The following is an 18638-nucleotide window of genomic DNA, read 5'->3' as shown; positions in this document are numbered from 1 at the left end:
CCACTATTTATATGTGTCACATAGTTATCGAATTATTATGCAACCATCGACGAACCAGTGGTTGCAGATTCGAACGGGATATATGAGATGAAGGGACCGTACTGTACGTTAATTATAATCGGCTGGTTCTTGCAGGCACTATCAGTGATACCTAGGGAATCATGGGGCGATGCTACTAGACGCTCTTACCATGATTTGATGGGTTTAATCAGAAATATTATTTCTGACATTCTCATGATCAATTATTGATACATAAAATGGGGCAAATAAGGGTAAGCTCGAATAAAAGATTATGTCCTGAATCACAAGGAGTTGTGAACTCATGGTTAGCTGTATCCCTGAACCATTGAGGGTCACACACGCATTGTATCGTTTGTTCCCGTTGAGAGAATAAATTCAAGAAGTTGAATTTATATTATGATATAGTAAATTCAAGGAGTTGAATTTATGATAATTTCATTTTGAGAAAAATAAATTCAAGGAGTTGAATTTATAAAATTTGAGAATTTAATTTATTAAACTCAAAAGTTGAGTTTATTAAATATTAAATTTTGGATGTGTAAATTCAAGGAGTTGAATTTATAATTTAAATATGAAATTCAAATGTTGAATTTATAAAGGATTTAATTTATTAAGCTCAAAAGTTGAGTTTATTAAATATAGTGAGAAGTGTGTTTAATGGGCTTGTAGGAGTACAAGTCCAACATACTAAATAATTAAAGTTCTTAATGGACTTTGATTAATTAATTAAACTAGTTGGACTAGCCCAATTAATTAATCAAGTCCATTAATGTTAATTATGAATATTAGGTCATGTCTTAATTATAAAAAGGTGTAATCAAACAATAACCCTAGCCTCCATCCCATTGTGATTTTTCGAAAATCACCCTTCCTGTTTCTCCAAAAATTTGGCCACCCTAAAGTGAGTTTAAGGTTTGAGTCGCCTCTCGTTTTAATTAATCTCTACGCAAAACTTCTTTCAAATATTCTAGTGCTATTTGGAAGAGTAACAATTATTCCCGTCGTGGACTTGATAGAATGATTGAATGAATGAATTCTCGAAGAAAGTTAGTAGGGAATTCATCAAGAGCTATATCCGCATATACCGGATTAGTTGGAACCAGTTGATTTAATTCACTAAAAGTATAATTCTAACATCCTATGAATGTTTGATTATAAAAGCATACGAGTGTCCAAATATATCTTGAATGTCAAGATCTAAAAATTTTAAAACTTCCGCTACGTTTGAGCATGAGAAAAACGAGATCCAAAAATTATCTTGTGGCCTATAAGACAATCTGAAATTTAATATCATATTAAAATTGATACTATAACTCAATCTCAAAATCTAGATAGTCCAAAATTCATATACACAGTCTTCAAGTAATTAATTTGGCTGGTGAGATATCTAACACATTATATAGTAATTAATTCGGTTGGTGAGAGATCAAACGACTAACATATTATATACGAAACAATATTAAATATCATGTCTTGTCGGTGTGAAGTTCACACCTCCCACTTGGGCTCCGGTCCAATCATTTCAGTCTCATGCATGCAAAAATGAAATTAATTAACATTCTAAAAACGCGTGCGTCTCGTCTACCTTCTTCATGTTGTCCATCCATTCGAAACAAAATCGAAGTGCATTTAATATTCTCTTAGAAAAATTAGAGTGAGATTCACAAAATCAAAGTGCATTTAATGTTCTCTTAGAAAAAATAGAGTGAGATTCAGGAAAAAAAGTATGCTCTCTTAATAATATAATAATACGACTCGAGACTGGCGAAACAAGGAGGTCACCATACACAGACGAAGCTTTCTTTCTAGCTATTGCTGTGTGTAAACTCTCAAGTGTGCATCTCACGTTCTGTAATCAATGAAGGATGTATACATTATTTTTCATTTCTTCGGAGTAGTAAATTTTTATGAAGCGTATATCCCAGTAATTGAATATTATATCAAGCTAATTTATGAGAAGCTAGCTTGTAATTTGTTCATTTTTATTACACTCGAAATAAAAATATTGTGTAATTTTCAATTGCTCTTTACCCCTGCTAAATATCCATTAAAGTTGTGTTTAGATTGATGTATTTCAAATATAGACAATAAACTTTAAATTCATCTGTTTCACATTTATACAGTGTTTTAGATAATTAAGATATATTCCCGTTTTAAATGTCAGATTTCCAAATTACTGGATCTGTATCTAACATTAAGATATATTCCCGTTTTAAATGTCAGATTTCCAAATTTATTTATTTCCATAGAGTCAACTGGATCTGTATTTTACATAACATGCCTATCCCACATGAATTGTCATGTTGCATTTAATGAACGGCACAATAAAAAAAGCAGTATAAACTAATATTTCTCTTGTTTTCTGCTACGTTTACACTCACAAGACTTGCTTGCCAACGTTTCTCTTTCCATTAAGTATCGTTACAGGCGGTCTCTGCATATTAATTGTGTGTGAAGATGGGAAACAAAGAGCAGAGACTGGAACATTACAAAGTTTTAAAATTTGAAACTGAAGGTCAGTAGATTATAGGTATTAATTCAAAAAATGGCTTGGATATGATACTACTTTTTCTATAAGTAGGTTATATGTGATACTTGGACTATGTAGAACTAGTAATTCTGTGTGTTCTTGAACGGAGAATCTAAGAAATTTGGAAGAATAGTATATGAATCCAAGGTTAAGTTTACACTTTTAGTGGTAACTGCCAACTTTAGTTTAAGGTTAAAAAGATCTTACACGAAAACATATGATTTCAGGTGTTGGGCATGGACAGATGGAGGTATCGTCTCAGAGTCATAAGGCCTCGGAAGAGATTGAAAGTGCAGATATTGATCTGATAAACAAGGAAAGAAAATACGACGTTAAAACAGTGCTACAAAAACAAAACACGCATGATCTATACTGTCCTGATTGCAATTCTTGCATCACAGGAAGGGTTATTCTTCGCAAAAGAAAACGCAACAAAATTCAAATTCCAGTTAAGCCTAGCAAACCAGAAAAACAATCAGCTCAGGTATCTGGTTGTCAAGTTCATCTTGACCATATTAATATTTGTGTAGAAGGAGCGCAAGAACGAACGGAGGATGTTAGAAGAAATTCTAAAATAGAAGTTATTAAAAGCATAGTTTATGGTGGATTGGCGGAGTTGATTACCAGCCTAAGTGTCGTGTCATCTGCAGCTGGAGGTGATGCCACCACATGTAAGCATCATATGAACATTCTCATTGCAATAAAGTGCTAGATCTATGGTTTTATATAATCTTCTTCTCTTGAATCACAGTGAATATTCTAGCTCTCGGAATGGCCAATCTGATAGGAGGATTCTTCGTCATTTGTCACAATGTAAGGACACTCACCCCTTTGAAACAAGAATTATCATCTACGTGTAAACATAAACATGAACATAAGTTGATAATACTACAATTGCAGCTTTGGGAACTAAGATGTGAGCAGACAGACCAAGTAAACAGTCAAAGTGACCGATACCAAGAGCTCCTAGGCCAAAGGCAGAACTTCAAACTTCACGCAATAGTTTGCGTTCTATCATATTTCATATTTGGTTTAACGCCTATCGTCGTGTATGGTTTTTCATTCCGGCAAAGTGAAGAAAGAGAACTAAAACTGGTGGTGGTAGGAGCAGTCTCTCTCGTGTGCATTATTGCTCTGTCTATTGGAAAGGCCTATGTGTGTAGACCGCCTAAGGCTTACGTAAAAACAGTCGTAAATTTTGTTATATTGGGGTTCATGGCCTCAGGAATTTCATATGCTGTTGGTGTGCTGGTGAAGAGATTTTTGGAGAGGCTTGGTCTGTTCCAATCAACTTCAGTTCCTGATATGATTTTTAATCGAGACTCAACATGGGCTTCTTATTGAGTGTCGAGTCTTTATTTCTCCATTTCCTTGTAAGAATTCACCTCTTTGTCCAAAGCTCACGCCTGGATCCCATAGCTTTTGTTGGTTTGATTTCAGCACTGAGTGTTTGACTTATGTTTTATGAGTTCTGCATTTTCAAATTCCGAAACTGTTGGATTACGTGTTCAAATGGTTTCCTTGCTAAATTTTTTTTTTTTTGAAACCCAACGACAAACTTGAACAATTTATCAGCTGTCCGATATACAAGTTACATCTATGAAGTAATATCAACGAGATAGCAAGTTACATAATGAAAATGTGACTGTTAATGGGAAACAGTTATCCGTCGAGATCCTTGAAGCACCGTCGGAGGGAACAAATCTGTTTTAAGAAAACTGTACTTCGTACAGCACTCGGTTTGATTTACTGTTTTATTGTTGTTATTTTATACACGATATTCATACTTTCGATAGTATGCTCATTTTCGTATACTGTTTTTGATTGTCGACTACCGAGACGTCAACAAGACCTGCCCAAAGGATGAATTCCCTCTGCCGAACATGGATATACTTACTCATCGACAATGGTTTGAAAATTTTTCATTTATAGATTGATATATTGAGTATAATTAGATAAAGATGGCTCTTGAAGATGTCGCTCTGTCTATATCATTACAAGATTGCTTTCGCTCCGTACTTCTATATTTTTGTTATTAGCAATTTGGCTAACAATCTTAAAGCATATTTTGTTATACTCATTATGGGATTTGTTGACGACATGGCTACTGATTCGAATGAATCGAGTGTGCCAAAAGTTAGTCCCTAATTATAAAGTCATTGTTGTCGATGTGCCAGCCATGCTGATACACCGAAGAAATTCGACGACTCAAATTTCAAAAGGAAGCAACAGAAGATGTTATTATATCTTACCGTCTTGAATCTAGCAAGGTTTCTCACCGAGGATGCTTCTAAACCATCTATGGTTGATGGAGATGTGTACAGAGCTAGTGCTATTGATGCATGTCACCACTCATATTTCTTGTGTAGAAAATGAATGGTTTGGCTGATTCGCTATAAAATGTGTAAAGTGAAAAGAAGACGACTCGGGAATTGTGGGAGTCTTTGGATCGAAGATACAAAACCGAGGATGTCGAGGCCAAGAAATTTATTGTTAGTCGATTCTTGGACTACAAGATGGTTGACTCCAAATTGGTGATCAGTCAAGTTCAAGAAATCCAAGTGATTTTTCACGAGATTCACGCCGAAAGGATGACTTTGAACGAATCTTTCCAAGTGGCTGCTATTGTTGAGAAGCTACCACCGACCTAAAAGGATTTCGAAAGCTATTTGAAATACAAATGAAAGGAGATGAATGTTGAAGAACTCATTGTTCGACTTCGTATTGAGGAAGACAACAAGATTTCTGAAAGACGATTCTTTTCTCCAGTTGCTGCTAAGGCAAATGTTGTCGAGCATGGTCAAAGCTCGAAAAGGATAAATTTTCTCCTTCCAACAAAAAGAAATAGTGAACCACTTGATCTAATTCACGGTGATATATGTGAATTAAAAGGTGTGCAAACACGTGATGGAAATAAATACTTCATTATTTTTGTTGACGATAACGCAAAGTTTTGTTATGTGTATCTTCTTAAAAGTGGATGAAGCAACTGAACAATTTGTCCACTACAAAAGCGAAGTTGAAAACAAAATTAGCAATAAAATTAAGGTACTAAGAAGTGATCGTGTAGGTGAATATGAATCATCATTTACTGAGTTTTGTTCTCAACACGGTATCAAACACGAAAGAACTGTACCTTATTCTCCTCAGCAAAATGGCATTGCAGAGAGAAAGAATCGCACCTTGAAAGAAATGATGAATACATTGTTATTAAGTTCTGGTTTACCACAGAACATGTGGGGGGAAGCTGTTCTAACCGCAAATTACCTTTTAAATAAGGTGCCCCGAAAGAAGCATGATAAAAGTCCATACGAGTTATGGAAAGATAGAAGACCTTCCTACCAATACTTGCGAGTGTGGGGTGTCCTGTGAAGGTTGCAGTACCCACTCCGAAGAAAGTAAAGATAGGACCAAAAAATGTTGATTGCATTTTCATTGGATATGCTCAAAACAGCAGCGCTTATCGTTTTCTTGTACACGAATCTCAAATACCTGATATTCACAAGAATACGATAATGGAATCAAGAAATGCTTCGTTCTTTGAACACATGTTTCCATGCAAATCTAAAGAAGAACCAAGTTCATCCAAAAGATTATATGAGACAATCGAAAGAGAACAAAAACTTGATCAAGATATTGAACCTAGACGTAGCAAGAGAGCTAGGACCGAGAAATCATTTGGTCTGGATTTCATCACTTTCATGATGGAAAGTGAACCTCAAAGCTTCAAGGAAGCAATGAGTTCATCTGAGGAACCTGAATGGAAAGTCATCTGAGGAACCTCAATGGAAAGAGGCTATCAATTCCGAAATGGAATCCATTTTACAAAACCATACATGAGAATTAGAGAATCTTCCTCCGGGAAGCAAACCATTAGGCTGTAAATAGGTTTTCAAAAGGAAAATGAAATCAGATGGAACCATAGATAAGTATAAAGTCAGATTGGTAATCAAAGGTTATCATCAACGTGGAGGGCTTGATTGCATTGACACATATTCTCTTGTATCGAGAATAACCTCTATTCGTGTGATACTCGCAATTTCCGCCTTGCGAAATCTTGAAGTACACCAAATGGACGTAAAGACAGCTTTTCTAAATGGAAAGTTAGAAGAAGAAATTTACATGGAACAACCTGAAGGATTTTCTGCGACTGGGCAAGAAAATAAGGTTTGTAAACTGGTGAAGTCTCTATATGGCTTAAAACAAGCACCAAAGTAATGACACGAAAAATTTGATAAAGCCATGATGGAAAGTGGATTTAAATTCAGTAAATGTGACAAATGTGTATACATAAAAAACACTGAAAATGGATATGTCATTTTATGTCTTTACGTAAATGACATACTTATTATTGGTAGTAATGATAAAATGATCAAATCCGCAAAGAAGTTATTGAACTCAAGATTTGGGCTTAGCCGATGTAATCATCGGAATTAAAGTTCATAGAACATCAGAAAGGCTAGTTCTAAGTCAGTCACATTATGTTGACAAAATATTTGAGAAATTCAATAATGATGACTCTGCATTGGCTAGAACCCCGATAGATACAAGTCAACATCTATTAAAGAATCGAGGTGAGAGTATGTGTCAATTAGAATACTCTCGAGTCATTGGAAGTCTGATGTACTTAATGAGTTGTACAAGACAGACATAGCTTATGCAGTAAGCAAATTGAGTAGATTCAAGAGTAATCCAGGAGTTGAACACTGGAAAGCAATTATCAGATTGCTAAGATACTTAAGGTTCACTCGTGATCATGGGCTGCACTATACCAGATATCCTGCTGTTATTGAAGGATACAGTGATACAAATTGGATATCTGATATGAAAGACTCAAAATCTACAAGTGGATTTGTATTCACTTTAGGAGGTGCATCAATTACGTGGAAATCTTCTAAACAAACTGTAACAGCCAGATCCACGATAGAATATGAGTTTATAGCTCTTGACAAGTATGCTGAAGAGGCTGAATGGCTGCGTCACTTCTTAGAAAATGTTCCAGGATGGGAAAAACCAGTGCCGACTATAAGCATATATTGTGATAGCCAATCTGCGATTGGAAGGACACAAAATAAAATGTATAATGGTAAATCTAAGCATATACGTCGTAGACACAATACTATTAGACAACTACTCTCAACTGGAGTTATCTCTATTGACTATGTAAAATCAAAAGATAATATAAAAGATCCGCTAACCAAGAGATTAAACAGAGATTTAGTTGCCAAATCGTCAAGAGGAATGGAGCTCAAGCCTATAGAATAAATTGGTGCGAAGGAAAACACAACCTACGCTGACTGGAGATCCCAAGAACTAGGTTCAATGAGACAATCTAATCGCACTGATTTTGATATATCACTGTGGGGGTTATCCCTAGTCCATTCCTATTATGAAACAGTGAATGTTGAGGATAAGTTTACGGCTTTTAATGATTCTGAAGAGAAGAATATAGAATCACCTATGTGGGAGAGAAGTGGGGCCGCTTAGAAGAAATTGTTAGGCTCAATTCTAGACCCTCTCGCAGAACCAGGCGTGTGTTCATGGCTAAAACGAACACGATCATGACAACTGAATAGTATCAGGGAGAGTCTTGTGTGAAGTATATCTTAATTTACATAAACGGCAGAACAGTTCAAGGACATCATGTCTACTGGTCAGCTAGTAAAGCAAATATATTTCATAAGGGAAGGTTCAAAGGGTAACACCTACCTATCCTATGCAGGATTTAAATGTAGAACTTTGTCACCAAGATTTGTATCAATTTTCATTCATGTGGGGGGTTTGTTGGAAATTTCAAGTAAATTTAAAGATTGAATAAAAATTATGTCTCATGAATGTGGGAGTGTCTTTTGGCTCTTCACATTCTTGAGTTAATTGTGGCTCATTATTGTGAAAATGTCTTTTGAATTCTACATTCTTGAGTTAATTGAAGACTTTTGGTTCTTCATATTTTTGAGTTAATTGGAAGATTAATTGAGTTAATTAATCTTGCAAGACTCTTGGTATGCATTTAATTTGGGGCTTATAAATAGTGTGTTCATTTCCTCATTCCATATGCATAAAAATGGTTTTTACAAACACTCAAGATCTCTTTCAAGCATTCTCTTGTATTTCATATTGTTAGCTTTCCATTTGGCCTCCGTTAAATTTCGGTGATAAAGTGAAGGTATGTTTTCGGTTCGCTGGTGTAGTTACTTCGTGCTAAATTGCTGCAAGGTTTTTCCGTTGTATCCTGGGAAACAGTTGTCCGTCGAGATCCTCGAAGCACCGTCTGAGGGAACAAATCTGTTTTAAGGAAACTGTACTTCGTAAGGACTCGATTTGATTTACTGTTTTATTGTTGTTATTTTATACACGATATTCATATTTTCAATAATATGCTTATTTTCGTATACTGTTTTTGATTGTCGACTACCGAGACGTCAACAAGGCATGCCCAGAGGATGAATTCCCTCTGTCGAACATGGATATACTTACTCATCGACAATGGTTCGAAAACTTTTCATTTATAGATTGATATATTGAGTATAATTAGATAAAGATGGCTCCAGAAGATGCCGCTATGTCTGTATCTTTACGAGATTGCTTTCGTTCCCTACTTATATAATTTTGTTATTAGCAATTTGGTCAACAGCCTCTTACGCAGCATTGGTCGTTTTCGTGTCTGAAAAACCATCTTGCTCCATTTCTGCTCAGCTTATTGGTTCCCTCTTTACATACTCGACCTTCGAAGGCCCAAAGAACTTGAGCATACATGCATGTATATCATTTCATCAATACAAATACACTAAAATGTTGTTGAAAACAATTCAGATCCGAATTCCCAAATATAAATATAACCTGCATCCATCTTTACATTCTTTCTTCACGCCATCCCTTGGTATTTAACTCACAACTAAGGTAAAGCCAATCATATCCCACCACATCGTAGTTCAAGAAAGAGGAAACAACATTAATCCTTGCTGCCTATCCGTTTGAGCAGCCAAGCCTAGAAGCCAACACTTTTTGTTCAACTTGACTCAACAGGCTCCCTGAATTTAGCCTTCTCGCTGAGTTCCTCAAATGATTTCACGATATTCTGAAGTCTAGCAACAAACTCATTGAGTCAAGTGGATAAATATTAGTAAACTTATTAATTATTATTATATACTTTTACTCTTGATTTATGATAAATATATATTTTGGTAGTGATATGTTTTTCAAACCTATCGATATGACATGTATAATAACAACTCTCTTAGCTTATATTAACTTCAAATAATAGTTTCAATCATTTTGTTTTAAATTTTTATATAACATAACATTTAGACATTTAATCGTTAACTGCGAAGTATAGGATACAGTAATATCTATTATATTTATACGGTGTCTTGTACATCACACGAACTTTATGTTAATGATAATATAAGGCACAGTTTCAAGTCTCATTTAAGTAATCATTCAATCAAATCATTGAATTTAAATTACAATATTACCTTTAAAAATAATATCATTAATATTTTATTAATTATTAAAAAGACGAAATAGTAATTTATCATCTTATCTCAGATTTAATCAATCAAATCAAATAAACTTTTATTTATCAATCAAATCAAATAATATATTATATTAACTATATTTTTTTATTATATTAAATTATTTATCTATATATTATTATCTTATCTTTAACTTCAAACGGTGCCCAAACTTCTGTGCTTGAAAAACATCGAAACACACTTTCGAAGCCGAACTTTAATATGTAATTTGACATGGAGTGATCGACCTCTCTATCTATAATGAACTGTCTTATGTGCTAACTAAAGAAAATCTCGCCCTTTACTTGAACAATTCAGTGTGTGGGGAATTCTTCGCTGAGTTTTCACTCTTTTGAGGAAGAATTATTGCCTTACTTTACAAAAGTGTTGATAAATAACACAAAAACTCCTGTGAGACGGTCTCACGGGTCAATTTTGTGAAACAGATATTTTATATGAGCCACCCACGAAAAAGTATTACTTTTTATGTCAAATATATTAATTTTTATTATAAATATGGACATGATTGATTCGTCTCACGAATAAAGATCTGTAAGACCGTCTTATGAAAGACCTACTCAATAAATAAAGGGCATATGTCCCCTAAGCGTACACTCACTTATCTGTTAGATGAATTATAATTATATTATATTTACCCTATAAAAAAAGGGAGATTATTTCCTTAGCCGAATAAGGAATTACATAGGAAAAATACTTATTACCATTCAAAGGTTTTATCTTCCACAAAAACTTTTACAAAGATTTTCTATTCTAATAACCTATAGGTTTTATAAGTTCCACAAAGATAATAAAAAATAATTTGGATGACGCAACTATCGGAAATATAAAAGTCTTACTTAGTAAGCTATAAGAGTACTGACGCAACATCAAAAAAATATTAACGTGAAATGAGAAAAATGCTGACATGACATCTAAAATTACGGACTTGTACAATGTCACGTCAACAACTGAACCAAAATAGCAAATAAATTAAAAGTTAGTGAATCAAAACCAAATTTTAAAAAATTAGCAGACAAAAAACAAATCGATGCAGAAAAAAATTTATTTTCCATTTATTTATTGTTTCTCCACAAACAAATATTGCTACCAAATGAACAAAATATATGGCCGCCAATTAAGGAAAAGGAATATTGCCACTTTCATAAACAAGTTGGCCTGGCTAATACATATCTTTGTAAGACAAAGACAATCATAAGCGGCCAGTTAACTGAAGATGACCGCACTATCAGACCTATTCAAACAGTTGAATATATGTATCAACAAAAAGACAAACCACTTGTAGTTAAGTTGTGGAAAATAATGAAATTAATATTATATATATTTGGAATATATATGAAATAAATCTCCTTAATCTCGTGGAATATGATTTTAGTACAAACTGGGTTGTTCAAAAAATCTGCTAATTAATTGTTATCTCGAAAACACATATTAAATCCTGCTCAAATTGCTTTTTTTGTTACACTTCGATCAAACTTGAAGAGCTGCATGCATGAACAGTTAAAAATCAATCATTATGTTAAAAAATTAAGATTTTAGACTTACCTCAGATAGCTAAAAAAAAAAAAAGAATTGTCCAAACTCAAGAATAAACAACTGAAACATGAAGTTTACATGATATTATCGAGTGGCCTATAAAACAATCTGAAATTCGATATCAAAATGTAGATGGTGCGAAATTCATATATACAGTCTTCAAGTAATTAAATCGGCTGGTGAGATAATAAATATAGTAATTAATTGGGCTGGTGAGATAATAAATATAGTAATTAATTGGGCTGGTGAGGTATATTTAACATATTATATACGAAACAATATTAAATATAATGTCTTGTCATTGTCGCTTCGGCAAATTGAATGAACAAGTTAAAAATCGTAAAGTTTGAAGGAGTGGTGTACACCTCCCACTTGGGCTCCGGTCCAAACATTTCCGTCTCATGCATGCAAAAATCAAATTAACATTCTAAAAACGCGTGCGTCGTTTAGCTACTGCATGTTGTCCATCCATTCGAAACAAAAATCAAAGTGCATTTATTCTTCTCTTAGAAAAATCAGAGTGAGATTCAGGAAAAAAGTATGCTCTCTTAATTAATAATATATTACGTATCGAGACTGACGAAACAAGGAAGTCACCATACACAGACGAAGCTAACTGTCTTAATTTTTAGCTAGCTATTGCTGTGCGTCAACTCTCAAGTGTTCATCATCTCACGTTTTGTGATCAATGAAGCTTGTAATTTGTTCATTTTTAATCAAAATATTGTGTCTTCAATTGCTCTTTCCGCCTGCTAAATATCCATCAAAGTTGTATTTAGATTGATGCATTTCAAATATATTTATGTAGAAGTAAGACCATAAACTTCAAATTCATCTGTTTCATTTTTATATATTGTTTCATGTTAATTATGATGGATTTCAAGTTCACTCAATAACGGAGACAATTGAAATTCTTTCTAGTTGTATAACTAACATGTAAATAATCACGGTATCATGAATTTAAGATTTCATCTATTATTTCATTCTTAACAATAAAATAATAATCAAAATCAATAGATTTCAAATCTATCCATCCAAATACAAAATCAAATTATTTTTAAAGTGTAGACATGGAATTAAGTTTATCATGCCAACTGTGAATACCCCACTTTCCTTCCATTATCACGACTTGTAAATTTATTTTTAAAGTGTAGACATGGAATTAAGTTTATCATGCCAACTGTGAATACCCCGCTTTCCGTTCATTATCATGAGTTTGGAGTCTGGTCAGCAGCTATATATATATGATATATATGTGATGCAAGTTCCAGTTTTAAATGTCAAATTTCCAAATATATTTATTTCCATAATTTAAGAGTCAACTGTATCTGTTGTTTACAAAACATGCCTACTCCACATGAATTTTCATGTTGCATTTAATGAACGGCACAATAAAAAAACAGTATAAGCTAATATTTCTCTTGTTTTCTGCTACATTTGCACTCACAAGACTTGCTTGCCAACGTTTCTTTTTCCATTAAGTATCATTACAGGTGGTCTCTGCATATTAACTGTGTGTGGAGATGGGAAACGAAGCGCGGAGACTGGAGCAGGTCGAAGAAGAAGACGAAACTACTCTTCTTCTAGTAAGAAAATCAAAAACTGAGAGAAATGGCAACAAAGTCGCCGAAACTTCTACTGTTATTCATGGAATGAATTATAAACTAATTTCTGAGAGTGATGGACAAGCAATTCAGTCAACTCTCACAGGTAATGGATCTCACAAAGAAGAACTTGATGGGGTTTTTGAAAACGAAGAGGAGAACCTTGTTTTCTTTGACGAAGTTCAAGGTATTAGTTAGTGCTTCTGCTTCTCTCTTGGATTCTTCACCTTTTTTGTTGGTTTCTGAGTCTTTGTTTGTTTAAGATTAGTATAATATTCTTTACTTAATCCAATCTGTCACGTCCCGAGATCGAGGTTAGTCGACACCGATGTTGTTTTACAACCACACAATTGAAAACAACAAGTCTCTTAGTACAGTATAAACCAAAAATCAGTCTATTTCATCATTAACTCAAAATAATCTTGTCTTACGACGATAAATTCCAAAACGAAATAAAATGTGCGGAAGCATTGTACAACTTGAATCAAAACTTAGGAAGAACTTAAGCGAGAAATCTTCATATCTCGAAACTTCATCACCAACCTCGAAGCATGTCTTATTCATCGTCATTTACTTGATTTTCGTTCTTATCTGGAGAGAGATGTAAGGGGTGAGTGTTTTGAGAAACACTCAGCAAGTGGGGGCCGATAGATTACCACAAGTACATATAAATATAATTTAAAACCCATATTGCAAACTGATTTTCAAAACGTAATATATCATATCAGAATCAGAATCGAAATGCGAAACAGAGATTATCAGACATTCAGAACAGAACGAATCAGAACAAACGAAAACGCTATTATTCATCTCGTTATCTATGGTCAAATTGTCCCCAATATGTTAGTCCTCTAAGGGGTGAGGCCAAAACACAGTTTTATACCCACTGATGGGGGCTGGAACACAGTTTTATACCCACTGATAGGGGCCATATAATTTACAATCGTCGTTCCATATCCCACTCGAATCGTAACAGTGCACCACAGAATCAGATGTATCAAACAACACATATCGGAATTTTTGAATGAACTCAGCAGAATCAAAGAACATCGGAAATAGGAGGAAACATATCGTACATCGATCGAGATTTTATGAAATATATAATAGCATTTTCGAAAGTGGTTTGACACACATACAAGTATGTCATGAAATACTTATACAAAGTTTAAATTACAAAGAAATTCATAGCAAAAGCCCACTTACTGATTTCGTTTGGATTAAAACGCTAGGAGGATGTGTCAAAAGAACTTCGTTCGAACAAGGTTGCGGTAAAGCTTCGTCTTGTTCTGGTAGAGCTTCGTCTAGATTGCTGCAAATGCTAAATTTTGAATTCTTGAAGTTATGGGGAGGGAGTTTGCTTCTTATATAGGCTTGAATAACCAACTATAAAAGTAAGCCCGTATCACTCCAAGAATGTCGCTGATTGATTAATCAAAGTGATGATTGCACTTTTCTCTCCCGAATGAACGTGGTCTCTTCTTGATTCAAGATACACATCCGAGATTCATGAGTGATTTTGGTTTTCTTTAAGTGCAAATGGAGAGTGATTTTTGCTGCATGAATCTCTTCCAAGATTGGTGCACTTCCATATCGCACATGGTGATAAATGGTCAATAATGAAGGGACAATGATTATTCAAAATTTCAAGATTATGATTGTATGGAACAAAAAAATGTTGTGCCAAAATTAGCTGAAATTTCATATGACATATATAGATTTTTTTTCGTTGCAAGATTTCGGGTCTTCACACAATCTCCATGCTCCTTTTTAACACAAGCTGTCTATAAAATAAAAGGCCCCGGCCCTCTTCATGTTGTACCTGTTCCCCCATCCATATATCTTCTCTGTTCATCATATACAAAGAGAGACTATAATGTATTGCAGTTCCATTCTTGGATGCAAGACGCCTTAATTTACTGATTTGAATTCACATGAAGTATAAAAATTTCTGCGCAAAAAATGAATAAAAAAGATTCGATATCACGCAAACATGTGGTTAGTTTAGGGGATAATGCGGAGAAGAGTGTACTTAGTTCCAGTTTACGTACTGTAAGTTGTAAGATCAATCAGGACCGAGCAAATATCATTTCTACTTGGCTGATAAATTCTTGAAACACTGGTATCTAATACTAACGTTTCTAATCCTAAAAATGTTGCTGAAGGATTATGGAAGTGTCGAATCTGCAGTTGGACATATCAGAATGGAAGTGTCTGTATTGACCACATTCAGAATCATAATGGGCAATTTCATAAGCCGATGCATGACAAAATTTTAAATTTTGAAACTGAAGGTCAGTAGATTTTAGATATTAATTCAAAAAATGGCTTGGATATGATACTACTTTTTTTAGAAGTAGGTTATATATGATACTTGGACTATGTAGAAATAGTAATTCTGTGTGTTCTTGAAGGGAGAATCTAAGAAATTTGGAAGAATAGTATATGAATCCAAGGTTAAGTTTACACTTTTAGAGGTAACTGCCAACTTTATTTTAAGGTTAAAAAGATCTTACACGAAAACAAATGATTTCAGGTGTTGGGCATGGAAAGATGGAGGTATCGTCTGAGAGTTATAAGGCCTCGGAAGAGATTGAAAGTGCAGATGAGATTGAAAGTGCAGATATTGATCTGATAGACGAGGAAACAGAATACGATGTCGAAACAGTGTTACAGAAACAAAACACGCATGATCTATACTGTCCTAATTGCAATTCTTGCATCACAGGAAGGGTTATTCTTCGCAAAAGAAAACGCAACAAAATTCAAATTTCTGTTAAGCGTACCAAAACAGAAAACCCAACAGCTCAGGAATCTGATGATCAAGTTCATCCTCACCATATGATTGGTGCAGAAGAAGATCGTGACTCAGGGCCCGATTTATTCAGATGTTTATCATGCTTTAGCTTTTTTATGCCAACCGGTACCGATTCGTGCATTGCTAATGAATTTTATAGGATAAACAGGAAAAATCTACATGTTAATTATTATGTAGTTAGCATATTCAATTCAAAACAACTGTACCTATTCAGGAAACGGGTTCAAGTTTTGGAAATTTGGGGACAGAAGTAGGAAAGAAAAGGTCCAGGATGAACAAGCACCACGTAAAAAGAGCTGGTTTCCCTCCATATTTGCACCACACAACCAGGACACAGCAATTGAGCAAGGTAATTAATTCACTTGGCTCCTTCCATTGTTCTTTATCTATTTCATTTAACTGATTAAGGCACGGTAAGGTACGGTACAGATGTTCCTCGTGCTTCTGAACCACTTTTAGGGCCTGTGGAAAACGATGACACTTTGGAATGTGAATATAAGATCTTATTGTCTCCAAGGCATGAACATTCCACAAATGGACTAGCAGTAATATATGGTTCGGGAAATGAACCACAGAAAATAACTGAGAAGATAGGTATGGTAATCAGCTTTAACTTCTCCCATTAAAATTCTAATAGGACGAGCCCTGTTGAATTCATGGTTTTTGATGAATGCCATCAAATTTTATTTTCAGATGCTAAAATGGAACAGCATGAAATAGTCGCTGGCTATCATTTGAAAGAACCGATAATAAGTAATGACCAGTTTGAAGTAGTCTCTGGCTATTATTTGAAAGAACCAATAATAAACAAGGAGCCGCTTGCAGTATTCGCTGGTTATCATTTGAAAGAACCAATAAGAGGCGATGAAGAGGTTGGAATAGTATCTGGCTATCACTTGAAAGAACCAGTTATAAGCAAAGATGTCCAAGTCACTCATGGCAGTGATCTATCGGTAACAACACTTAAAGTAGACAAAACAGAAATTGTTAATGAAGAACCTGCACAAGATGCTATCTCCGTTTCAAGAAAAGGTGGATCAAATCTGGTGATCTTCTCAAACGATGGATCTACGACTATTGAGAAATCCGAGGAAGGCCAAATACTCATTCAGACAGCTCAAAAGGGTAGCACTGGTACGTAGAAGGTTTTCACCTTGAATCTTTCATAGATTTTAGTCCTCACAAGGATAATCATTCTGTCCTTTAAACCGAGAGGCCAAGTATATCCGACTGAAATTTCTCAAGTTACTACAAAGACAAATTAGAAGTCCAAACTGGGGAGCCAATAAAAGTTGATAGTATTTTATCCATTAAAGACGCCTCCACCATAAATGATGGTAGTATCTTATCCAATCTTAAAGCAATCATCTGGCATATTTTAACATTTTCTAATTTTTATCATGTAAAAAGCAACCATAAGTCTTCCTTTAACATTTCTTTTCTATTTTTTTATCGTGTAATCTTTTGATGCAGGGGAGGAAACTGTAATAACTATAGACTCATATCCAGCCACTGAAATAATTCAAGGCATAGTCATTCCAGCAGAAACAACCATTCCGACACAACCTACCACTCAGAATGGTATACCAGCGCAAGAACGAACGGAGGATGTTAGAAGAAATTCTAAAATAGAAGTTATTAAAAGCATAGTTTATGGTGGATTGGCGGAGTTGATTACCAGCCTAAGTGTTGTGTCATCTGCAGCTGGAGGTGATGCCGCCACATGTAAGCATCGTATAAACGTTCTCATTGCAATAAAGTGCTAGATCTATGGTTTTGTATAATCTTCTTCTCTTGAATCACAGTGAATATTCTAGCTCTCGGAATGGCCAATCTGATAGGAGGATTCTTCGTCATTTGTCACAATGTAAGGACACTCACCCCTTTGAAACAAGAATTATCATCTACGTGTAAACATAAACAGGAAGATAAGTTGATAATACTAAAATTGCAGCTTTGGGAACTAAGATGTGAGCAGCAGACAGACCAAGTAACCCGTCAAAGTGATCGATACCAAGAGCTCCTAGGCCAAAGGCAGAACTTCAAACTTCACGCAATAGTTTGTGTTCTATCATATCTCATATTTGGTTTAACGCCTATCGCCGTGTATGGTTTTTCATTCCGGCAAAGTGAAGAAAGAGAACTAAAACTGGTGGTGGTAGGAGCAGTCTCTCTCGTGTGCATTATTGCTCTGTCTATTGGAAAGGCCTATGTGTGTAGACCGCCTAAGGCTTACGTAAAAACAGTCGTAAATTTTGTTATATTGGGGTTCATGGCCTCAGGAATTTCATATGCTGTTGGTGTGCTGGTGAAGAGATTTTTGGAGAGGCTTGGTCTGTTCCAATCAACTTCAGTTTCTGATATGATTTTTAATCGAGACTCAACATGGGCTTCTTATTGAGTGTCGAGTCTTTATTTCTCCATTTCCTTGTAAGAATTCACCGCTTTGTCCAAAACTCACGCCTGGATCCCATAGCTTTTGTTGGTTTGATTTCTGCACTGAGTGTTTGATTTATGTATTATGAATTCTGCATTTTCAAATTCCGAAACTGTTGGATTACGTGTTCAAATGGTTTCCTTGCTAAATTTTTTTTACAAAC

The 18638-nt window shown here is 34.7% G+C and overlaps 2 protein-coding genes across 3 annotated transcripts; both read left to right on the top strand.

The window, feature by feature from the left end:
* The first annotated feature begins 2286 nt into the window (after nt 1–2286).
* On the top strand, nt 2287–4106 carry LOC140973731 (membrane protein of ER body-like protein). The gene is made up of 4 exons (XM_073436754.1): nt 2287–2536; nt 2779–3222; nt 3303–3364; nt 3452–4106. Exons 1-4 carry the CDS (start codon nt 2479–2481, stop codon nt 3893–3895), a joined length of 1008 nt encoding a protein of 335 aa, XP_073292855.1. The 5' UTR covers nt 2287–2478; the 3' UTR covers nt 3896–4106.
* Nucleotides 4107–12883: 8777 nt separating this feature from the next.
* Nucleotides 12884–18564, top strand: LOC140973729 (membrane protein of ER body-like protein). Of its 2 annotated transcripts, XM_073436749.1 has the most exons (9): nt 12884–13410; nt 15386–15514; nt 15757–16143; nt 16253–16387; nt 16468–16632; nt 16732–17172; nt 17512–17763; nt 17844–17905; nt 17993–18564. In XM_073436749.1, exons 1-9 carry the CDS (start codon nt 13143–13145, stop codon nt 18437–18439), a joined length of 2286 nt encoding a protein of 761 aa, XP_073292850.1. In that variant the 5' UTR covers nt 12884–13142; the 3' UTR covers nt 18440–18564. The 2 variants fall into 2 exon arrangements, with proteins under 2 accessions (XP_073292850.1, XP_073292851.1); XM_073436750.1 differs by lacking the exon at nt 15386–15514.
* The last annotated feature ends 74 nt before the right edge of the window (nt 18565–18638 follow it).

The sequence above is a fragment of the Primulina huaijiensis genome, chromosome 3 (assembly GCF_012295235.1).
Source record: "Primulina huaijiensis isolate GDHJ02 chromosome 3, ASM1229523v2, whole genome shotgun sequence".
Taxonomy (NCBI): Eukaryota; Viridiplantae; Streptophyta; class Magnoliopsida; order Lamiales; family Gesneriaceae; genus Primulina; species Primulina huaijiensis.
This window is presented reverse-complemented; position numbering and strand designations above follow the sequence as displayed.